General features: G+C 43.1%; 1 protein-coding gene across 1 annotated transcript in view; it reads right to left on the bottom strand.

The window, feature by feature from the left end:
* CFAP47 (cilia and flagella associated protein 47) overlaps positions 1-26,070 on the bottom strand; it is a 390,847-nt gene that overhangs the window by 323,950 nt on the left and 40,827 nt on the right. The window contains exons 11-14 of the mRNA XM_081950234.1: positions 25,889-26,041; positions 20,747-20,930; positions 8,982-9,078; positions 2,309-2,525 (exon numbers count right to left, since the gene is read on the bottom strand). Coding sequence (XP_081806360.1) covers positions 2,309-2,525; positions 8,982-9,078; positions 20,747-20,930; positions 25,889-26,041 — 651 coding nt within the window. The remainder of the gene's footprint in view (positions 1-2,308; positions 2,526-8,981; positions 9,079-20,746; positions 20,931-25,888; positions 26,042-26,070) is intronic.

Raw genomic sequence — 26,070 nt, 5'->3', positions numbered from 1 at the left:
AGATGACTGAGCTGGGGGGAAAATGCTAAACAGGATGAGATCACTGGAAAATCCCAGGACTGCAGGCTGGACTGCAAAAAAAAACTTTTGAAAGAAGATAAACCAATTTGCTATATTACCAAAGAAACCCAGTAGATGATCCATGTAATCACAGGACAACAGACATTTCCTTACTCAGCAGTCCCTTACTCAGCTTCATCACATTTCTATCTTATTTGCATCCAATTTTCTTTTATTTTCCTTCCTGACTGCAGTTACCCCCCCCCTCTTATCCCACTTCTCCCTTCTTTTGTTATGATTTTTGCTAGAAGTAGAGAGGAAAATGGATGACCATTTCTGGGTAAATGTGTGGGCTTTGCCTGAGAGAAAGAATGGTTAGTTTATGTAGATAGAAATCAATTTTGAAAGTGGAATATCTTAAAGTCAATTATTTTAAATTAGTAGCTATTTATTCTATTAAATTAATATAAATTCATTTCTTGTCTTGACTACTTTTCTTTGGAGTGTGGCTTTTGGCACACATGCACAACTTTGGCATACATGCACACCTACATATTGCATCCATATATAGTACATTTTGGGTTGGAGAAAAAACTTCAATACTAATTTAACCTGGAATTAACAATTCTATTTTGACAAGGTGGGAACCCCCCTCCCCCGCCACACACAAACACACAGGAAGCCTGTAGTGATTTAGATTTAAATATTTCCTTTTTGGTAAAGATGATACTTGCACCATCTTGAAAATTTCTGACAATTTTTGACATTTGTAAAATAATTTTTTCTTACATTGATCCATTTAAAAACCAACTGAGTGGTATTTTTTCCATAAATATAAAGTATTATATCTTGTTCAATGTCATAAAAAGGTCAAATTCTAGTATGTCTGAATATAGTATTTATTTAAAATTTCAAACCTAGAATTTCACTTTGCTTTATAATTTGTATTTTTTTCAATTGTGCTTACAGTTTTAGAGTTGGAACAGATAATTATTTTTCCTCAATTTATGTATGTTATTGGAACATTGTGGTCCCTTATTGTTATTGGTACAATTACACACACATAGCCAAATACTTGCTAATAAAACATCATTATCATGCCATCTTCCTTAGGGCCATTATAGGTGCACTAAAGTGTGTGTTCAATATAACATTAAGGCTAGAAACAGAAGTGTCAAGTGTTAAATCTCAAGCGTGATTCAGAATAGTTAACCTGAGTTAGAGTCTTATTTATCTTCAGTGGTTTACTACCACTGTTATTACTAGATAAAGTACAAAGATACTTGGCAATTAACCTGGAAAAAAGTTAGACATATGGATTCTCATTTGAATTTCTACATCAGATGGGCAATGAGGATGCTGTTAATATAGTCAAATCAAGGATAGCCAAATTAGAATCCTACAAAGATTTTCAAGTCTCAGAAAGTCCCTCCTAGATCTCCTGCTAAATACCTATATAATTTAACCTTTTATAAATATGTGGGCTTTCTTTAATGCACATATTAATTCATTTCCTTCTACAGCAACAGCCAACAATTACTACAAGACTTCTTATTCTGAAAGAGTCTGATTGTATGGATAAATAGAAAAAGAATATATAGCAAACATTCTTCTAAACTTTTCTCTTTATAAGGAAGTATAAGATTATTCCATCCCTTAAGAAATTGAGTAGAAAAGCTATAAAATTTGCTCCCCGTTTTTAATCCCTCCCCAATGGCTTATCTAATGTTCCAATAGTTTCTGCTCAGAAACTATCCAAAAGCATAACAGTTACAGACAATAGGCAGCAGTAGGTTACTATAGCTAGAGATAGCTTTAGATTAGCTTTAGCTTTTATAGATTTTAGACTAACTTGTTATGGGTATTTTATTTAGCTACCAGTTCTTTAGCTGGTCTTGGCTTTCAGGCACAATTAGTTCCTATCAAGAAGCTTGGATATTGTAATGTATCATGTAATATGTGTGCAAATCCAAGCAATGTATCATTTTGTAATTAACAGATGGAAATATTATTATTGCCATGCCATCAGGCAGCACCAACGGTAAAACTGTGCCATTAGATATATTTAATTTAGGAATATTGAAATTGACAAATTGCTAAGTTCTTACACTGTCTCTAAACATAATTCTTATAATTTAATTTGGATAGGACAACATATATGAAATCTCCTTACAAAAGAATACTTAGTTTTATTTAACTTTTTACAACTGCTTTCCAACAAGAATCCTATCTGCCCATCTCCTAGTGTTACTACTGAAGAATTATTTTTCTTCACTACCAAATTACTACATAGAGATATGAGTTTTACTTTTTAAAGTTCCCTAATGTGTCCTTCTCAAACACCACAGTAATACAAGTTTTCATAAAAGGCGTTATGACAAGCAACAAAGGATTAGTCCGTTGCAGTTCTTCACTTTTAATTTCTATTTGTATCCATATATGCACAGGTAGACTGTTTATGATATGTATTTTTCTGGTAGTTGTAGAATGCACACAGACTTCGCCAAAGTCAATAGTGGAAGGACCTGGAAGGAATAGAAAAGGCATAATAGTTTTTTAGAGAAAAGGAATATACTCATAAATCATAGCACATACCCGTATTTTTCAGAGTATAAGATGCACCTTTTTTCCTCAAAAAAGAGGCTGAAAATCTGGGTGTGCCTTATTCATTGAATTCAGCATTTTTTCCAACCCTCTTGGACTGCACCACTTCGCAAAGGTCGCCCAGGTGGCATTATAGATTCTGATCGTGGACGGCCTTCTAGATGCCTCCAAGGTAGCTATGACCCCTGATGACAACTTCCTCCCCTTTAGCAATCCCCGTTCAAGAGCCAAGCGGTCAGATGAAGCCACTGTGGCTCTGGGTGAAGCAATACCCCTTGACAAAGGACAACCTCCTCTGGCGGAATCCTCCAGGGGTCCGCGACCGAGAGCTGGATCAGGTCTGCGAACCATGGTCTCCTCGGCCAGTACGGGGCTAATAGAATGACACGGGCCCTCTCTGTAACTACCTTCTGTATGGTTCTGGGAATGAGGGGAAGGGGAGGGAAAGCATAAAGAAGACCCGGAGGCCACCGGGTTCTGAGGGCATCCGCTCCTTCCGCCGCTGGAGTCTGGAATCGGGCGAAAAATCTCGGTAGTTGTGTGTTGCCTGGAGAGGCGAACAGGTCTACAAGGAGGGTGCCGAATCTGTGACAGATCTTCCGAAACAACTCTGGGGACAGCTGCCACTCGCCGTTGTCCAGAGTCGCCCGACTCAGCCAGTCCGCCTGGTGGTTGGACTCCCCCGATATATGCTCCGCCGTAATTGAGGCCAAGTGCCTCTCTGCCCACAGGCCCAATGTCTGTGCCTCCCGCCACAGGGCACGGGAGTGAGTCCCACCTTGACGGTTGACATGAGCTTTCGTCGCTACATTGTCCGTGAGCAGGAGGACGTGTCGCCCCTGCAGATGACGATGAAAGGTCCGGAGGGCCAGTCTCGCAGCCTTGAGCTCCAGCCAATTGATATTGTGGCTGAGATCTGAGGCAGTCCAGCGTCCTTGGGCCATGTCGGACCCCATCACGGCCCCCCAGCCAAATAAGCTCGCGTCCGTCGTGACTGTTACTCTCTCCGGCTCCCAAATTGAAGCCCCTTGGCGCAGTGCAGGGGACATCCACCACCGGAGAGAGAGTCTCACCTCTGGCGTTAAGTGAATCGGCCGCAGAGAGTTGCTCATCATTCTTTTCTGAGCTGGGATCAAGGCCCACTGAAGGGGACGCAGGTGGAGGCGAGCCCAGGGAACTATCCCTATACAGGACACCATCTTCCCCAGGAGTTGAGATAAGGTCAGGATGGAAACGGACCTTTTTGTCCTGATAGATGTGATCAACTGTCTCAAACTGGTCAGACGGTCTGGGGATAGGCGAACCCTCCCTGACTCGGAATCGATTACTGTCCCTAGATGAAGAATCTGCCTGGAGGGGGACAGGTGGCTCTTGGGGAAATTCACTGAGAAACCTAGCGTCTGGAGCCATTGGATCATCAGCTGGAGTTCTGCCCTGGCTCTGGGAAGGGACCCTGCCTGGACCAGGACGTCATCCAAGTAGCACTGGAGCCTCACCGGAATGGATCTCAGGTAAGCTGCCAGTGCCGCCAGGACCTTGGTGAACGTCCGTGGCACCGAGGCCAGGCCGAATGGAAGGGCCCGGTACTGATAGTGTCGGCCCTCGTGGGAGAACCGCAGGAAGCGTCGGTGAGCCCGGAGAATGGGGATGTGAAGGTAGGCCTCTGTCAGATCTACCGAGGCCATGTAATCCCCCTTCCGAATGCCCTGCAAGATCGACTTCAGGGAGGCCATCTTGAAACGCCTGTAAACTAGGTACTGATTCAGGTGCTTCAGGTCGAGGATTGCTCTCCAACCCCCCGAGGTCTTCGGGACTACAAAGAGATTTGAATAGTAGCCCCGTCCCCTCTCCGGCTCCGGAACGACCTCCACCGCTCTGATTTCCAGAAGATGGGAGACGGCGAGGTCCATGAGACGACGGCGTTCCGGATCCCGAGCCGGGGGAAACACCTTGAAGCGTCTCGGGGGATAGGAGAGGAACTCTAACCTTAGGCAGTGGCGAACGGTCGCCCGGACCCACCCGTCTGATGTGATCTGATCCCATGAAAGTTCTGCCTGTTGTACTGCCTGTCCTGTCTGTACTGCTGAAAGCGGGGCTCCTGTTCCCTGTCATAACTCCTAAAGGAAGTCCTGCGATACGGGTGACTGCGTGCTTCGGACTTCTTGGTGGAGGTAGGCATCACCTTTTTCTTGTCTTTATTCTCCACCAAAATCGGGTCTAGAGCAAACCCAAACAGGTTAGGACCCGTAAAGGGGGCGGCTATCAAATCCCATTTGGCTTTATTATCGATCTGCCAATTTCTAAGCCAAAGGAGCCGGCGAGAGGCCACAGAGGTAGCTAGGGCGCTGGAGCCGAATCTCATGGCATCCAGGGTCGCATCGGCCGAATACTGACACGCCGCCATAATTTTGGTCAAATCCTGGTGAATGCGATCATCCTGGATCGGGATACGATCCTGGAGTTGGCGGAGCCACATCACCATCGTACGATTAAAATACGAGGCGGCGACTGCCGCCCGCATTGCCCATGCGGAGGCCTTGTAATTTTTCCGCAAGGTGAGCTCCGCCCTCTTATCTTCCGGTTTTAGCTTATCTGCCGCATCCCCCGAGACCACCGGAGAGGATGAGACCAGGGCGGCTATAGGTTGATCTATGACCGGGAGTTGGAGGGCCTGTATAAAGGCCTTTTCCATGTTATAAGCCTGCCGGTCATTGCTGCCCGGAGGGGAAAAATTTGATGGCCGAGCCCACTGACTGGTGGCCACTTCCAAGAACAAGGGGGGAGCAGGGATCTCCTCTTTATTGGTGGCGGTGTTTGAGAACATTACCATATCTGGATCCCTGGGTGGGGGCACCGTGGGGTCCCCCGTGCCCACCTTGGTGGTCCTCCTGGCCTTTTTGAGTAGGGGCTTAAACATGGCCTGGATGAATAGGTTGGAGGAGGTGGGTGGTTCGGTGGCCGCATCCTCTTCCTCAGAGAATCCCCAATCGTCCTGGCGACGTGCTTCCTCCCTAGAGGAGACCTCACTCATGAGTGAAGGCGAGGAAGCCCTAGACCTGGATCTGCTAAACGGAGTAATCCTATTATGACGGGAGGGCCTATCTCTTTGAGCTATTCCCTTGGAAATGGCTGCAGAAATTAAACGCTTTAGATTTTCAGGAAGGTGTTCTAGATCTTCCTCATCATACTCAGAGTCATAGTCACGTGAGATCGAGTCCCTGTGAGACCTCCTACCCCTGGAAGGGCCAGCAGAGGGGCCCTCTAACGGGTCATTCCTATCCAATTCCCTTGTCCCAGGGGAAGCTGGTGGTGGAGGTGAAGCCCCCCGCCCCTCACTCCTATCAGACCTAGAGGAAGAAGCAGAGGGGGAAGAAGGACTGAACCCCCTGTTAACAGAAGGGGAAGGACAAGAGGCCTCAGGTCTGGGAGATCTAGATCTAGGCCTGGGATCCCTGGCCTTTTTCTTCTCCGCCCTCTCAATAGCTTTCTCAATTGCTCTGGAACGCCTAAGCTCGTCCCTTTGTAGAGCTCTAGAGGGCCGATCCTCTGCAGAAGGCCTGGAAACTCGAGGCCTGGCTGGGGCCATGGGGCCTGACTTGTCTTCCTGTGCCTGGGTGGTCGCAGTTTGAGCCACCTCGGATCGCGCTGCCATCGCCCCACTCACGTGTTCAGATGCAATGAAGAGGCTGATCTCGTGAAATGCTGTAGCTTCTAAGCCCGGCGCTGGTGGGAATCGCTCAGCTTGGGCTTCCCTGCGCCGGCAGCTGTACAGTAAGGCCACGTGAGTGTGGGCCCGGCCACGTGTTCAAAATGGCCGCCGGCTGCTAACAGTTGCTGTTTTGTCTTCAGGCGGCCGCTAAAATGGCGCGCGAGCCGCCGCTTGTCTCCCCAGCCGTTTTGACGGCTTGCCGACCCAAGGAAAGCGATCGCTGTTCGTGGGCGATCTTCGCCGGTCTTCACGCCCGGCAACCGCCGCTGGCGCTCCGGTCCTGAGCTTGCGCCGCCGCCGAGGACTTAGCCGACACGGGAGAGGCGGCGCGGCCGAAATAAAGTGTCTGCCGGTCTTCACGCACGGCAAAAAGCCGCCGGCGCTGCGGCTCTGTACAAACGGGTCATCGGGGGAGAAGGGGAGAGCTGCGAGCCACCCGGCACGCCCGAGGCCCCAGGAATCAGCCGGGGGAAAAGGGAAGGCTGAGCAGGGAGGGAGGAAACGGGCGCTCCACGCGGCTCCCCCTGCCTTCCCAGGACAGCAATAGGTTGTCCTGTAGGGCACAGCTCCAATCTATTATATTAAGGTTTTCTTTTAAATTTTGGAATGTCCAATTAGCCAATTAAGGTCTCAAATTAATTACTCACAGTCACACTGGGAACCAAATGATAAGTCTTTGGACCTGACTGAGAGGAAACTGGGAGCCAACGGGAGAAGCCGAAGGCTAAGAAGTTTTCTCTCAGTCAAATGGACCAATCAGGCTGTGTTAACCCTTCAGTGACACCTCCCTCCACTCTTCTGGAAAATACAGCATTTTTTGCCTCCCGAAGCCCCGCCCCTTCACCAAAATGGCCGTGCATACCCTTTTGAGGCTTTCAGAGAGCTCCTGGGGGCTGGAGAGGGCAGAAATGAACAAAAAAAGGAGTGTTTTTCGCCCCCTCAGCCCGCAGCAGCACTCTATAAGCCTCCATAAGGCTATGCATGTAATTTTTTTGACAAAAAACGGGCCCATTTCCATGAAAAATTTTTTTGCTCTTTTTTGCTCCCCCCCTCAGGAGCACTCTGCAAGCCCCCCCCCAAGGCTATTCATGCCTTTTTTGGGGGGGGAAACAGGCCCATTTTTGCGAAAAACAGGCCATTTGGGGGAGGTTTGCAGAGTGCAAAAACTTTTTTTTTCCTTTTGGAAAGCTCTTTAACTGATTGATGAGAAGTACATTGATCAAGTGCTGTGCCAGCAGAAACAAAGTCTTAGGTGCTGCAGATTGTCAGCAATTTTCTTCTCCAGCACATGGACACACCTGGAAACTTCTACCTACCTACCTACTCTTACTGTCTCTCCCTCCCTCCCTACCCTATTTCTCTCTCTCTCTCTCCCTCCATCTACCAACCTACCTACTCTCTCTCTCCCTACCTATCTACTGTATTTCTCTCTCTCTATTTCTCTCTAGCCCTCTACCTACCTACCTACACTCTCTCTCTCCCACTACCTACCTACTGTATCTCTCTCTCTCCCTCTCTCTCTCTCTCTCCCCCTACCTACCTACCTACCTACTCTCTCTTTCTCCCTCCCTCCCTACTGTATTTCTCTCTCTTTCTCTCCCTCTCTATCCCTCTATCTACCTACCTACTTTTTTTAAAAAAAAATGCCCCTTCAAAACCTTGGTGCATCTTATACTCCGGTGCATCTTATACTCTGAAAAATACAGTACCTATATATGCACAATATTCTATATATAATTCCTCATTTTTCAGACTACGCATTTGTGTAGGAACTCCCCTCCATGTTGTGCAAGGACCACATCAAGGGAAAAATATGTATTTAGATTGCTCAGTGAACCCCCCAATTAAACAGTACCATCTGCCAATTAACTACTAAGACATTTTCGAACAGCTTTTATTGATCCAGTAGTTTAGAACAGTTTATTTCTAAAACCATCTATATCTAGTTCATTTATTCAATCTTTGTACATGACAAAATACACTATTGACATTGTTTGCTTATTTCACTCAGTTGTGGTAAAAGTGTATTCCCTGTAACGAGGCCCAAGTAGTGATATAAATTTCTCTGAGATTTTAAACAGGTCCTTACTGTGAAGTGTTTGCAAGGAAGTCAAAATATTTAACAGTTAAAATATTTATTTAACTTAGTTAAAATATTGTTGGTTTTATCAACTTTTCAGCTATTGCCTGTTTACTATTTGTGGTAGTCTATTATTTTGTAGTATTTCAGAGGATGTACTATGTATTCCTATATTTTATTGTATTTATTATAACTATTTTGAAAATTATATTTTTAAAAACTGAAAACATGACAATACAGTTGCTAGTTTTCCTTTCTCTTTCTGTGAATGGGGGATTAATGACAATAGATTTGCTCAAAAAAAGTTCAGTGTGTGTAAGTTAAGAGAAAAATGTAATTCTTTTTTGGCAAACATACCAAAATACTATATACGATCAAGAAAAATTTCCACAAGTCAACTCCTCAACGTAAGTTAAGAAAAAGAGAGCAAGTCTCAGGAGCACTAAATCTCTAAAGTTCCATATTCTTCAAGATAATTCATTTATATGCTCTTCTAGATTATTCCATTTTTGTTCAATTTTCCATTTGCCTGTACAATAGCTAATAATTTAAGATAGGAAAATACATGCTATCAAATCACTATCTTACCAATGACTATCTGATGAAGCTGTTTTGGTGTCAAAATTAGACTGCAGTCTTCAATTTCTTGCTGAGACAATGGTTCAGGATTAAGACAACCATTCACCTATTTTAAAAAAACCAAAAAACCACACTATTAAAAGAGTTTAATTTGTTTACATACAAAAATACCGCATCTATTTTCTTCTCTGATAATATATGAAAGTCCTGAACTCTGAACTAAAAAAATTGTGCCTTTGTGACTCCTAAATTAAAATGCCTCATAAAATTTGGCAGGCTGGCAGAGTGCCTGCCTCCACTGTTCTTTTCCCATTTCCAAGTTTTGTTGAAGACTCTCCACCCCCCTTGAAGAAATGTCATTCCCACTAAAGAGGTGCCCAGGCTACAAGCTCCACCATCTCCTAAGACCTAATTTTCCAGTGGGGAAACAACTCTTCAAGGTTTTATGTACTACCTACTTTGCAAAAAAAAAAAAAAACCCAGAGCCAAACAGCTACTTTTTCTAGAAATTCTGAGAAGTCTCTAGGTCATTGATGGGCAAAACTAAATTGTGGCAAGACCGAGTGGCTGGGTTTGGGGTTCATTGGCTCAGAGAGAATTGCCACCTCTGATCTTAGATGGGGTGGCACTACCCCAAACAGATCCTGTGAGTAATATGGGGGTTCTCCTGGACTCACGATTCCTGCTCAAAGAGGTGGCAGTCGTGGCCAGGAGGGCCTTTGTGCAACTGTGGGGTGTGCACCAGTTAAGCCCTTTCCTGGACCAACAATCCCTATTCAGTTACCCACACCCTAGTCACTTCCCGTCTTGACTATTGCAATGCATTCTACATGGGGCTGCTCTTGAACAGCATCCGCAAGCTCCAGTTGGTGCAAAATGCAGCAGCCCACATGGTCTTGTGCAGACTCTGGTGTGTACATGTATCATCACTCCTGAGGGAGCTACATTGGCTGGTTATTTGCTTCTGGGTACAATTTAAGGTGCTGGTTGTCACATTTAAAGCCCTTTATGACTTGGGATCAGGTTATTTGAGGGGCCGTCTCTTGCTGATCACATCTACCCAACAAATAAGAGCGGGGAGGCAGGGAATGTTGTGGGTGCCATCCCCTAGGCCTAGGGAGATATACCTGGTGGGATCCAGAAGGGCCTTCTCCGTGGTGGCCCCTTCTGTCTGGAAGTCTCCCCCTGAGATTAGAATGGCCCCAACTATAGCACTCTTCCAGAAGGCATTGAAGACCTGATTCTGCCAGTGGGCCTGTGGAACCCAGAGCGGGATGGAGTCCATTAAATGGTTGGTGTGAGGTGTCGTCACTGGGGCGGTGGGTGGGATGATTTTATTATATTACCGTATTTTCGGAGTATAAGATGCACCTTTTTTCCTAAAAAAAGTGTCAGCGTTCCAAATATCATGCAGAATTAAATCATTGTCCAAGGCAAAGTTATCCTTAAAACTCCAATTTAATAAGACAGACATTTTGGCATTATGCTGTGAAATTTCAACTCTAACGTACATCCTGTGGGTTCACCCAGTTAAAAGTTCATCATCTATCCCCACACCCCATAATTCATCACATGGTCCAATCTTCATATTCCACGCTGGCATGTACACCCCTCTTCTTCCGGCCAGGTGTCGAGGTGCGGAGACAAAAGACAACCTTGAGCTTCTAAGAAAATCCATAACAATACATTCCACAATCCTACTCCTTTCTATTTCCCCCTCCCAACTACTATACCAATGAAACAGCATAAGAATATATATATATATATATATATATATATATATATATATATATATATATATATATATATATATATATATATATATATATATATATATATATATATATATATATATATATATATATATATATATATATATATATATATATATATATACATACATACATACACACACACACACACACACATACATATATATAAACATATATAAACATATATACACATATATACACATATATACACATATATACACATACACACACACACACACACATATATATATATATATATATATATATATATATATATATATATATATATATATATATATATATATATATATATATATATATATATATATATATATATATATATATATATATATATATATATATATATATATATATTTATGTGGCAGGCCAAAAATCCTAAAAGGAACAGAATTACAGGCCTGACAGGCGGCCTCTCCTCAGGAGAAAAACGTTTCCTGAAAAGAGAATAACATAAAAGTTAACCTATTAAAATTTAACCACCTCTTCCTCCCCCAGGGGGACCCTTTGGCTTATCAGGGAACTTCTCATGGAATTGTTTCACTAATTTACTTTCAGATCCCAACTTTTCACCCATGTAGCTTCGGACAAAGGGTATAATAATAATAATAATAAATATTTATTTCTTAGCCGCACCCTCTCCCGAAGGACTCGGGGCGGCGTACAATAAAACATATGAAATAAATATATAGACAAGACATACATATTACAAAAACATATATCAAGACATGTACAAGGAGGAGGTCGGCTAATGAATAAAAACAATAAAATACAATGTTTAGAAACCCCTAAGTAATTGAATGCAATTAAAATACCCAAATAAAAACCCGTCAGGAGCGATATAGTTAGATCAAAGTTGAGCCAGGCCAGCTACTTGGAATAGGTGGGTCTTGAGCTTTATACGAAAGGAGCGGAGGTCAGAGGTATTCCTAATATCCGGAGGGAGGTCATTCCACAGTGCTGGGCCCGCCACAGAGAAGGCTCTACTCCTAGGTGCCGCCCCTCGACACTGTCTGGTGGACGGCACCTGGAGGAGGCCCTCTCTGTGCGAGCGGATTGGTCGCAGGGATGTATGGGGCAGAATACGATCCCGCAAGTAACTAGGTCCTGAGCCATGGAGCGCTTTAAAGATTGTTATCAAAACCTTGAAACGCACCCGATAGACCACAGGGAGCCAGTGCAGCTCGCGCAGGAAAGGTGTCACATGGGAGTACCTAGTACTCCCCATAATTACCCGCGCGGCTGCGTTCTGGACCAACTGTAGCCTCCGGGTGCATTTCAAGGGAAGCCCCATGTAGAGAGCGTTACAGTAGTCCAAGCGAGACGTCACCAGCGCATGAGTGACTGTGCGTAAGGCGTCCCGGTCCAGTAGGGGGCGCAATTGGCGCACCAGGCGAACCTGGTGGAACGCCCCCCTTGCCACGGCTGTCACATGGTCATCCATGGACAGCCGGGCATCCAGGAGGACGCCCAAATTGCGCGCCCGCTCCACGGGGGCAAGTTGAATGCCCCCAATGGCCAATGTTGGAATTAATTGGCTGAACCGGGGAGCTGGTACCCACAGCCACTCCGTCTTGGAGGGGTTGAGTTTGAGTCGGTTGTCATCCATCCAGATCCGTACGGCTTCCACACACCGGGACATCACTTCGATGGCCTCGTTGGGGTGGTTCGGGGTGGAAAAGTACAGCTGAGTATCATCAGCGTACAGATGGTATCCCACCCCGAAACCACGGATGATCTCACCCAGCGGCTTCATATATGTGTTGAACAGGAGTGGCGAGAGGACCGACCCCTGTGGTACCCCACAAGTAAGGGGGCGTAGGGTCGACCTCTCCTCCCCTGCCAACACACGCTGCGTCCGGCCAGAAAGGTAGGAGCCGAACCACCGCAAAATGGTGCCCCGGACCCCCAACCCCTCCAGCCGGCGCAGCAGGATACCATGGTCGATGGTATCAAAAGCCGCCGAGAGGTCCAATAGGACCAGGATAGAGGAACAACCTCTATCTCTGGCCCTCCAGAGATCATCCACCAACGCGACCAAGGCCGTCTCCGTGCTGTGACCGGGGCGGAAGCCGGACTGGCGCGGGTCTAGATCATCATTTTCCTCCAGATGCCGTGGAAACTGGTAGGCCACCACACTCTCTACAACCTTCGCCAAAAAGGGAAGGTTGGAGACAGGACGATAATTGGCCAGCTCCAAAGGATCCAGGGAAGGCTTCTTGAGCAAGGGTCTCACCACCGCCTCTTTCAAGGCGGCCGGGAGAGACCCCTCGCTCAGCGAAGCGTTCACTAGGTCCAGGAGCCAGTCTCGTGTAACCTCCCAGGATGCCAGTACAAGCCAGGAGGGGCACGGGTCCAATAAACATGTGGTGGGTCACAGTCATCCACGCATTCTGTCCAAATCCTCGATGGCAACCAAGTCAAACTCCTCCCAGGTCGATTCCTCAAGACTCGCCACGGACATCTCCATTGGACCACTAACAGGGACCCAATCCTTCCGGATTTGAGCGATTTTATCCTGCAGATATTTCCCAAATTCCTCTGCTCTGCCCTGTAGAGGGGCCTCCCGCGGTCTCTGAAACAAGAGGAAGCGGGACACCCGAAACAGGGCGGCAGGGTGGTTCTCTGCGGATGCAATGAGAGTGGCACAATATTGGCGTTTGGCCACTCTCAATGCCACAAGGTACGTCCTTAAATGGGCTCGTGCCTGTGTTCGATCAAGTTCGGAACGAGAGGATCTCCAACGACTCTCTAGACATCTCTTGCGGCATTTCATCACCCTCAGCTCCTCGGTAAACCAAGGGGCCAGGGTGGATCATTGCCGCCGGAGAGGCCGCAAAGGCGCCACCCGGTTCAAGGCCCCGGTAGTCGCATTATTCCACGCGACCACCAGGTCCTCTACCCGGGGGCGGGTCAAGGTTACAGGAGGTGGCCCAAGCTCCGTCTGGAACCTATCTGGTTCCATCAGGCGCCTGGGGCGGAACCATCTAGTGCTTTCCCGTTCTGCCTCCCCGCAGCGGGAGGTAGCACCAGGGAAGTCAAGACGAAGGAGTGAGTGATCTGACCATGACAGGGGAGTGATGGTTAAGTCCCCTCCTCCCAGATCACTCAACCACTGGCCAGAGACAAAAACGAGGTCCAGAGTGTGTCCTCCCTCATGTGTCGGGCCCTGAATCATTTGAGTCAGGTCCATGGCTGTCATGGAAGCCATGAACTCCCGAACCCCCTCCGATGCTTCTCCCATCGATGGCAGGTTAAAATCCCCCATCACTAAAAGTTTGGGGGTCTCGACCGCCACCGATGCGATCAGCTCGAGGAGTTCAGGCAGGGCCGCTGATGTATAGCGAGGAGCCAGGTATACTATCAGCAGGCCCAACTGTCTCCCAGGGCCCCATTTCACAACAAGGGATTCACATCCGGACGTCTGTGGCACAGTAGACTCCCTCGGCTCTAAGTATCCCTTCCAATGCACTAAATATTGTAAGCGACCCCTATACAGCCAGGAATCTAATATTTTTTTCACCTCATAATGTGTTTCCCCTTCTACCACTACGGGAGGAGGTGGAGTTTGGGTGGATGGTCTCGTGCTAGACCCCCTTACCGGCTTCAATAAGCTACAATGGAATACCGGGTAAATTTTAGGAATTCTCTCCAGAACTTGGCGGTGAATTGAACTCAGCGATCTGAAATGATCCTTTTTGGAACCCCATGTAGGCGATAAATGTGTTTCACAAACATTTTCGCTAATTTCTTTGCGGATGGTAGGCCTGAACAAGCGATAAAGTGTGCTTGCTTGGAAAACAAATCAATAACTGTCCAGATTACTTTATTACCACTGCTATCTGGAAGTTCGACAATGAAGTCCATTGCTATCTCTTCCCATGGTCGGCTAGGGTTGGCTACTTGTTGTAGTAGTCCAGGGGGCTTTCCCGGACGGGTTTTCATTGTTGCACAAGTAGCACAGCTTTTTACATAATCTTCCACCTCCGACCTCATCTTTGGCCACCAAAATTGACGTCTAGCGAGGTGGAGAGTTTTCAGGAATCTGAAATGACCTCCTAGTTTCGCATCATGACTCCGCTGTAGCACTTGCAATCTCATCTCTGCAGGGACGTACAGTTTGGATCCCTTCCAGTCTACGCCATTATTAATCGTTAGGATGTCCTTGTTGTTGTTGAACCATGGGTCTGTCTGGAGGGCTGCTTTCAGTTCGGTTCTCAGTTTATCTTGGCTTCGACTGGTGACTTGAGCTGCCTTTTGGTGAGAAGGAGATATGATGGGGTGGAAAATTTCTTCCTTCTTACTGTCAAACTGGGGTTTTCTCGACAGTGCATCTGCTAACAAGTTCTTCCCTGCGGGGATGTGTTTAATTTCAAATTTGAACCTTTGGAAATATTGGGCCCAACAAACCTGTTTGGGGGATAACTTTCGATGGGCAAGGAGAGTTTCGAGGTTTTTATGATCAGTCCATACCTCGAACGGTATATCCCCCCCTTCCAGGAGATGTCTCCAGGTGAGCATGCTCCACCTGATCGCGAATGCCTCCTTCTCCCAAATGGGCCACCTTTTTCCGTAGTGGTGAGTTTCTTGGAGATGTAAGCGCATGGTAAGAGGTGGCCTTCTTTATTCTTTTGTAGTAGCACCGCGGCTATCGCGACATCACTGGCATCCGTTTGGATTATGAAAGGTCACTCTGGATCGGGGTGTTGCAATATGGGTTCTTGGGCAAAGAGCCGTTTTAAATTCTCAAAAGCCTTTTGACAGTCGATTGTCCATTTTAATGGTTGGTTTGCTTTTGGTTTAGTAGGGGAAGGCCCCGTTCTTAATAGGTCAGTCAATGGTAGGGCAATTTCAGCAAAGGTTGGAATAAACTGCCTATAAAAGTTTGCAAATCCAAGGAAGCTTTGTAATTGTTTGCGAGTGCTTGGAGGTTTCCAATCTAACACCGCTTTCACTTTTCCTGGGTCCATTTCTACTCCTTCGTTGGAGATAAGATATCCCAGGTAATCTAGCGAGGTCTTGTGGAATTCACACTTTGACAATTTTGCATAAAGTTTGGCAGCTAGAAGTTTTTTCAGGACTAGCCGTACCAGTTTCACATGTTCTTCCATGGTCTCAGAGAAGATCAAGATGTCATCTAAATAAACGAGTACTCCGCGGTACAGGTGGTTGTGTAGCACTTCATTTATATACTGCATGAATACTGCGGGCGCTCCTTGTAGTCCGAAAGGCATGACTTTATATTGGAAGCTGCCTAAGGGAGTGTTAAAAGCGGTCTTCCACTCATCCCCTTTCCGGATTCGTATACGGTAATACGCCTCTCTCAAGTCCTCCACAAGCACAATATCAGGACAGCCTTCACCACTGACCAAAAAATAGCCAACATCTTAAGAAACCCCAAAGACAAAATCCAGCTAGAAAACCAAGGAGTCTATGAAATACCATGCAAACTCTGCCCAGCAATATACATAGGACAAACAAACAGGAGAATAAATGCACACATCACAGAACACAAAAACGCAGTAAGAAAAAAAGAAAAAACTTCTTCCCTTTTCCAGCACCTTAAAGCTACAGGACATGAAATCAACTTTGAAGGAGCCAGGTTAATCTCCAAAACAGAACACCTCCACAAGAGAATAATCATGGAAGCCATCGAAATAGAGAAACACCCCCACAGCATGAACAAACGTGATGATACCTCCCGCCTACCAAACATCTGGAAACCAGCCCTAGCCAACAAACGAACACCACCCACCACCCAAGCCGTTACAATACAAAACAACAATGCACACACAGCCTGCACCAATCAGCACCAATCTACCAACCATGATACAACCACACAACCAATCATTCCACTTACTGAAACAAAGCCAGCACCCCATCCCCTCCCACCAAGACTTACAGAAAGACGGCAGCTCCGTTCCCATTTTAAGCCCACATTTTAAGCCCACGCTTGAAGATGGCAGGTGAGATCCTGCCGAAACGTTGCAAAGACAATCTCAACCTTACACGGGAAAAGACCTCCAGCATATAAGCGTGGGCTCAAAATGTGGGCTTAAAATGGGAACGGAGCTGCCGTCTTTCTGTAAGTTCCCATTTTAAGCCCACATTTTGAGCCCACGCTTGAAGATGGCAGGTGCGATCCTGCCGAAACGTTGCAAAGACAATCTCAACTTTACACGGGAAAAGACCCGAATACAACAAAACCAGCATATATATATATATGTATGTATGTATGTATGTATGTATGTATGTATGTATGTATGTATTTGTGTTACAACCCCTGGTATGACTAAATATGGGAGGAAGGTCACTACTCCCTCTTTCTGTCCTTCGGCTTATCACAAAGACCATGCAGGCAGAAAACCATATTTTTATTTTTACTGTTGCCTTTTTATATTTGTGTTGTAATTGTACTGATAAATAAATAAATAAAGGGAGACTAGGATAGATCTATTTCGAGCTAATTAGCTCTCATCAGCTAGCCATGGTTAAGACTCCTGCCTAAGATATATACAGCCCGGGTTCTAATCCCAGTAAGGGTATGGCTAGCTGATGAGAGCTAATTAGCTCGAAATAGATCTATCCTAGTCTCCCTTTATTTATTTATCAGTACAATTACAACACAAATATAAAAAGGCAACAGTAAAAATAAAAATATGGTTTTCTGCCTGCATGGTCTTTGTGATAAGCCGAAGGACAGAAAGAGGGAGTAGTGACCTTCCTCCCATATTTAGTCATACCAGGGGTTGTAACACAAATACATACCTATTTCCCTGGCTCAACTGATAAGGAAGAGAACCCGTGGCTTAGTGGTTAAGACTCCTGCCTAAGATATATACAGCCCGGGTTCTAATCCCAGTAAGGGTATGGCTAGCTGATGAGAGCTAATTAGCTCGAAATAGATCTATCCTAGTCTCCCTTTCACTGGTGTAGGTATGCTGGTTTTGTTGTATTCGGGTCTTTTCCCGTGTAAGGTTGAGATTGTCTTTGCAACGTTTCGGCAGGATCACACCTGCCATCTTCAAGCTGTGGGCTTAAAACGTTGCAAAGACAATCTCAACCTTACACGGGAAAAGACCCGAATACAACAAAACCAGCATATATATATATATATATATATATATATATATGTGTGTGTGTGTGTGTGTGTGTGTGTGTGTGTGTGTGTGTGTGTGTGTGTGTGTATGTATGTATGTATGTATGTATATATATATACACACACACACACACACACACACACACACACACATATAATGTGGCAGGCCAAAGATCCTAAAAGGAACAGAATTACAGGCCTGACAAAAAGGCTGAAAATCTGGGTGCATCTTATACATCAAATACAGCATTTTTTGCCTCCCGAAGTCCCGTCCCCTTAACCAAAATGGCTGTGCATACCCTTATGGAGGCTTTCAGAGAGTTCTGGGGGCTGGAGAGGGCAGAAATGAACAAAAACAGGTCATTTTTTGCACACACACACACACACACACACACACACACACACACCATTGCAGCACTCGATAAGCCTCCATAAGGCTCTGCATGTAATTTTTTTGACAAGAAACGGGCCTGTTTTCGCGAAAAAGGGACCGTTTTTTCTTCATTTTTAGCCACCCCACGCTCCCCAGGAGCACTCTGCAAGCTCCAAGGCTATTCATGCCTTTAAAAAAACCAGACCCATTTTTATGAAAAACGGGCCATTTTGGGGAGGTTTGCAGAGTGCAAAAACTTTTTTTTTTCTTTTGGAAAGCTCCTTAACTGATTGATGAGAATTACATTGATCAAGTGCTGTGCCAGCAGAAACAAAGTCTTAGGTGCTGCAGATTGTCAGCGAGTTCCTTCTCCAACACATGGATAAATACATCTGGAAACATCTACATACCTACCTACTCTCTCTCTATCCCAACCTCTCTACTCTCTCTCTCTCTCTCTCTCTCTCTCTCTCTCCCTCCCTCCCTCTACCTATCTACCTACCTACTCTTTCTCCCTACCTACCTACTGTATTCCTTTCTCTATATCTCTCTATTTCTCTCTCTCTCTCTCTCCCTTTATCTACCTACCTACGTACTCTCTCTCCCTACCTACCTACCTACTGTATTTCTTTCTCTCTCTCTCTCTCTCTCTCTCTCTCTCTCTCTCTCCATCTACCTACCTATCCTCTCTTTTTCCCCACCTACCGTATTTCTCTATTTCTCTCTCTCGCTATCCCTTTATCACCCTACCTACCTACCTACACTCTGTCTCCCTACCTACCTACCTACTGTATTTCTCTCTCTTTCTTTCCCTCTCTATTCTTCTATCTACCTACTAACTTTTTTAAAAATTTGCCTCTTCAAAACCTTGGTTTTATACTCCGCTGAGTCTTATACTCCGAAAAATACAGTAATTTATTATATGACACTTCTTTTATTAGTTTTATTGTTTTTGTTTAAGGTTTTATATTCTGTAAGCCTCCTTGAGTCGCCATGTGCAAATAGGCAGCAATATAAATTCCCTAAATAAAATTTAAAAAATTTAAAAAAAGTTGTGAAACAAGTAATTAGTATTCAGGCTGACCAAGCTCATTGCAACTCTAACCCTAACCCCCCTCCTGTTTACCTTTATTTTTGCATTCCTCCTATGAATCCACATTCTTCACCTTCTTCTTAAATTCAATCCATACATTGTTATCCTATTTATATTTGGAGGGAGGGCCTATTTGTTCCCATGTAATATTCTTTCTCTCTTTCACACATACACTCTTAATTACTAATATTTAAATTAAGAAAACCAATACTGGATCAAGATAAATGTATCATGCAGAAAAAAATATCTCTGCAATTATTAGAAATCAATGTATATTTATAAACATGCATTATTTAGTCTAACTACTGGGTAGCAATTTCTTCAAGAGCTTTCACCTGACATTTTCCTGCTATCCCCAGCCCATGAGAAAAATATATCATGGTGTCCTCCTGAAAAAAGAAATGTGGTGAAAAAAATGAAATAATTGCTACGTTATAATCTCCTGAACCTATCGAGTATAGAGATATAACAAGGGGTTTGAACCCCCTTTAAGAGATAACATAACTCACAAGATTTCTAAAAAATCAAAGTTTATTAAAAAGAGGGGAGGTTAAAAAACACTTTAATTTTTAAATATCAACATGCCAAACTGCAAAAAAATGAATTATAGAGATGCCCTAATTAAGTAATATATAATAGTTGGCCACAACCTGGCACTGGTTCACTACAAATGGTACAATCTCTTTTGTACAATATTACAATGTAATAACAGACTACAAAAATATTCCACATAAATTTAATATACACTTGCCAATCTCAAGTATGGTAAAACAATCTTGGCATTTCACGTTTATTTTATCATTTTTATAGTGTCTCTCCCCAATTCAAAAGTCTCTAGATGAATTATAGCAAAATAGAGTATTATAAACATAAAAATCTGTGCTGTTTTTCCACAGTACTATAGATTCTGCTAACTGAAAATGCCACTTCCTTGGTAATTCATTTTAATCAGACATTGGAGATCAATAGTAGCTTGCTCCTCCTCTCAATTGCAGCATGCAGCTTCTTTCTACTTCTACTTCTCAAAAAAAATGAAGGGTTTACTTATCCAGTAGAGGGAGCATTTGTGTATTGGATTATGCCTACATGCCAAACTTTCCCTCCTGAATGTTGACTGAAGTTCAGACTCCCATTGGCTATCAGTTAATATAGACAAGGAGCTTGCAAGCTGCACATTTACTAGAAGATACTAGATTTTGGAGAAAGGGGTTGTAGATCGATTAATTAAACTGCAAATTATTTATTCTTTTTTAGGAATAAATCCTATTAATTTTAATGGGACTTCAGAGAAAATACACAAAAGAATATGAAAAAATACATTTAAATGGTTAATAGAGCAGGAATAAACAGTATATGATAAATCAAATATATGATGACAGGCTAAAAGTAAGATACCATATTCATCAATACTAAATGTACCTCTTTTTGTATAGATGTAGATTTGATTTCTGCTAGCTGTTTACTAGTTAACAGGCTATTTCTGTTTACACAAGCAGCTTCGTTCTCCATGTTATCATGCTTTAAAATTCTGAGCATAGGAGATTTTAGCCCTGATGCTGGCTTTAATCCTATGTCCACAGGATTATTGAGCATTTTGAATATCCTATTGTATCAAAGAAAGATAAGTCATATTTAACTATCTAGCCTATATATTACACAATTTTTCAGAACTTTGACTTATTTGCTGGATTTTATTAACTGAATGAGTATGAAGGGGAAATTCTTGCAAAGTGTCTTGCCAAACCGTTATTGAAAATTCTGATTGATACTCGGTTCTGAGACTACCTTTGAACTTTTTCTTCAAAAATAATTATTGCTTATTTTCCAAAGGCAACTTTCTATAAAGTGAGTATAAAAGTACAATTATCTTAACAATCTTTATCACAACTGGACAAATGTTTTCTTGCCTCACTTATAAGAACAAATAATAATGTGAGTCCTCCAGAAGTTTATGTAAAGCCTATGTAATACCAAGCAATTCAAAAGTAATGAGAGGCAGTTATTTCAGTTCACAACAATCAATTCTGATACAGCAGGAATCTGTATTTTTAAACTATTGACTTGGTGGATGGTGATATTAAAATAGGCATTCCTTTATTTATTTTATTTGTATTTTACAATTCTGTGTAGTTAACAGCACAACATGTTTAAAAATCTAATACGGCTTAATGGAAGTGACACCACAAATGTGAGATCAATTTGTAAGCAGTTAGAATCAGAACTGATAACTGGCTAAAGCAAGGAAAACTGGAATATCCATAGATTTCTATATTCTAATATTCATTTTGATACACAGAATTATTTCAGCATTTAAGACAAATTTTACAAAAATTCCAACAGAAAATAGGACTAAGTCTTTTTGAAATAATTTTGAAAAGGTGTTTTGAGTATTTGGGATCAGACATCTGCAGCTTCTTTGCAGCAGCCTTACCTTTTCTTTTCCCACTGTAGCTGCTGAATCAATCTTTCTCAACCTTTTAAGCCTGGAGCCCTTGAAATATTTTTCAGGCAGTTGGAAATTCCTGCACATACAGGCTCAAATATAGGCCAGAAGTTACAAAATTATATTCCTTTCATGAAGCTTGTTCCCCAAATCTAATTTACCCTTACTTGTCCCAGAGACCTCTTTACAAAACTAGAAGGAGGATGACACCTTGCAACCTCCAGTACCCTTTCCTTAATACAGTTGTACCTTGGTACTCAACTGCTTTGAAACTCATGAAATTTATACAATACAATACAATACAATAGTAGAGTTGGAAGGGACCTTGGAGGTCTTCTAGTCCAACCCCCTGCCTAGGCAGGAAACCCTATACAGTTTCAGACAGATGGCTATCCAACATCTTCTTAAAGTCTTCCAGTGTTGGGGCATTCACAACTTCTGGAGGCAAGCTGTTCCACTGATAATTGTTCTAACTGTCAGGAAATTTCTCCTCAGTTTGGTATTCAATGCATTTTGACACAAATATCCAGAGAGGTATGTTGTCTCCCTGGAGCTAAAATCAAAGATGTGGCTGAGAACCTAAGTAAAATAATAAAACTGACAGACTACTACCCCTTTCTACTACTACATGTATGCACAAATGACACAAAAAAGGACTTGAAAACAATATTGAGGGATTACGAACAGCTAGGCAAGAAAGTCAAGGACTTAGGTGCACAAGTAGTTTTTTCATCTGTACTGCCAACGAAATTACAACATCAGGTAAGAGAACAAAGAATTCTAGAAGTGAACTGCTGGCTAAAACATTGCTGTTGCCAGAAAAATTTTGGATTCCTAGACCATGGTCTGCACTACCTCCAAGATGGGCTTTTGGAAAGGGATGGGTTGCACCTCACAAAGACAACTGACTCAACTTATCAAGAGGGCTTTAAACTAAAATTGATGGGGGAGGGAGACCAGTCTTTAGGATCTCCAGGATTTAAGTCCAAGCAAAAAAAAACTAGAAAGCAAGGCAAAAACAAAGTAAGGAGGGATGGGAAGAACAACAAACTCAAACACCAAATAGGAGACATAGAAAGCATACCCAGAGTCAGACATAAAGACCTCAGGTGCCTATATGCAAATGCACAAAGTCTGGGGAACAAACAGGATGATCTTGAATTATCAATACACAAAGGTAGATAAGACATAGTTGGAAAAACAGAAACTTGGTAGGATGAAACCCACGACTGGAACATACTTATAGAAGGATACAAACTCTTTACAAATGCCCAGACCCCATAAAAAAAGAGGTGGGGTTGCACTGTATGTAAAGGACCACTACATTGCTACAGAATTGCATGAAACCAAAGACAAAACCTCCTAGAATGCATATGGGTCAAAATCAAAAGAAAAAAGAATGACATGGCCATAGGTGTATACTATAGGCCACTCAATCAAGCAGAAAAAATAGATATCCTTTTTGCCAACCAACTAAAAAACATATGCAGGAAACACACTACAATAGCAATGGGGGACTTCAATTACCCTGATATCAATTGGAAAACTAATTCTGCACCAAGTGAGAAATCAAATAGATTCCTAACCAACCTAGCTGACAACTTTATCATCCAAAAGGTAGAGGAGGGGGACAGCCATGCTGGACTTAAGTCCTACAAACAGAGAAGTGATAGGAGGAGTTGAAACTGCAGGGAACTTGGGTAAGAGTGACCATATTGTACTATAATTCAACATAGAAACATAAGTATTAGAACATAATGATACCAGACTCTTAGATTTTAAAACAGCTGATTTTAACAAACTCACAGCGAACTTGGGAAAGATTCTTTGGATGAAAAGTTTAAAAAACTCAAGCAGCTTGGGAAACTCTGATCATAAAAGCCCATATCAGCATACTACTACTGAAAAAGAAAAATAAGAAATCCAAGAAGAAACCAGCATGCACAAAGATCTCTCTGACAAATTGAAAGACAAAAAGGACAAGTACAAAAAAATGGAAAGAGGGACACACAACTAAGCCAGAATCTGCAAAGACAAAGTCAGGAAAGCAAAGGCTCAGAATTTACAAAGACTTGCAACAAAAGTCAAAGATAATTTTAAAAAAATTCTTCCAACATATAAACAAGAAAAAAAAAATCAAGGAAACAGTCGGTCCACTAAAGAGAGAAGACGGCAAGGAAGTAACAGGCAACAGAGAGAAAGTAGAGCTGCTTACCTCATTCTTTGCTTCAGTCGTCACACAAAAAGAAACTATAGCCTAACCTACCAGAAACATAACTGTAAATAATAGACTGGAAATAAAAGTTAAAATAAACAGCAACAACAAAAAAACAGTTAGGAGAACACCTGTCTGACCTTGATGAATACAAATCACCAGGACCTGACAGATTACATCCCAGAGTTCTAGAGGAGCTGGAAGATCCTGGAACACCGGGGAACTACCAGAGGACTGGAAAAGAGCTGATGTGGTTCCCATCTTCAAAAAAAAAGGGGAGAAACAGACCCACAAAACTACAGATCAATCAGCCTAACATCAATACCCAGGAAGATATTGGAAAAGATAATAAAAAAGAGATCTGCCAACACTTAGAAACAAGTAAAGAAATAACTAGCAGCCAGCACCGGTTTGTTAAAAATAGATCATGCCAAACCAATCTTATTTCATTCTTCAACATAGTGATTAAATTAGTAGACCAGCGAAATACTTAGACTTCAGCAAGGCATTCGACAAAGTAGATCATAATCTACTTTTCATAAGCTAGAAAAAAGTGGGATAGATAGCTTCACCAACAGATGGATTAACAACTGGCTGACAAACTGTACGCAACGAGTAGTCCTTAATGGGGCTAAGTCTACACGGAGAGAAGTCAGCAATGGGATACTACAAGGTTCCGTCTTAGCCCAGTACTCTTCAATAGCTTCATAAATGACTTAGATGAGGAATAGAAGAGGAACTTACCAAATTTGCAGATAGTATTAAGCTGGCAGGAACAGCTAACACCCTAGATGTTAGGCTCAAGATCCAGATGGACCTTGACAGACTTGAACACTGGGCCCTATCTAACATAATGAAATTCAATGTAGAGAAAAGTAAAGACCTACACTTAGGTAAGAAAAACCAAAAGTACACATACAAACTGGGTGCTTAATAGCAGTGACTGTGAGAGGGACCTTGGAGTCTTAGTGGACAACCAGCTAAATATGAGCCAGCAGTGGGCAGCAGCAGCCCAAAAAGTCAAAGCATTCCTAAATTGCATTAACAGAGGGATACAATCAAGAGCAAGTGAGGTACTAATACCACTCTATAAAGCCCTAGTAAGACCACACCTAGAGTACTGCATCCAGGTTTGGTCACCACACTACAAAAAAGACGTTGAGATTCTAGAAAAAGTGCAGAGAAGAGCAACCAGGATGATTAGGGGACTAGAATCTAAAACATATGAAGAATGGTTACAGGAACTGGGCATGGCTAGTCTACTGAAGAGAAGAACCAGGGGATACATGATAGCAGTGTTCCAATATTTGAGGGGCTCCCATAGAGAGGAGGGGGTCAAGCTATTTTCCAAAGCACCTGAAGGCCAGACAAGGAATAATGGATGGAAACTGACCAAGGAGAGATTCAACCTAGAAATAAGGAGGAACTTATTGAATGAGAACAATCAACCAGTGGAACAGCTTGCTTTCAGAAGTTGTTGGGGCTTCAGCACTTGAGACTTTCAAGAAGAGATTGGACTGTCATTTGTCAGAAATGGTGTAGGATCTCCTGCTTGAGCGGGTGGGGGGTGGGGGGCTGGAAGGCATGCACATGCTGACAATTGATGGCTGGCAAGCCAGCAAATATGACTCCGCATGCCACCTGTGGCACATGTGCCATATGTTCGTCATCACGGCCTTGGAGTTTCGCAGAACCCCAGTTGAGAAACACTGTCGTAAATGATTTCAGGAAAAGACACAGCTATTTTGAAAGGCTACAGACTCTTTCTGCCTCTATTTTTTGAAGCATTGTTTTCCAAATGCTTAGTAGAATAAGTGGAGATTTAAAGTAATTCGAATAAATAAAGATATATAATAAATATTTCAGTATTATAGATTGTGCATTTAATCTAGAAGCAACTTACTGAGCTTCTTTTTTTTTTAAACGGACTTTTCTTAAATTGTTAATGTAGTCTGCATAGTAGTCTTTATTCATTTGCTTTTCCAGTTCTTCAAATACTGTGTAAGAGAACTCTGGATCTATGTAACAATATCTGGAAGCTTTTGTGAAAATAGTCCTAAATCAGAACAATGATATATAACTTTA

Source organism: Natrix helvetica, assembly GCF_964273705.1.
Source record: "Natrix helvetica genome assembly, chromosome: 4".
NCBI classification, from domain to species: domain Eukaryota; kingdom Metazoa; phylum Chordata; class Lepidosauria; order Squamata; family Natricidae; genus Natrix; species Natrix helvetica.
This window is presented reverse-complemented; position numbering and strand designations above follow the sequence as displayed.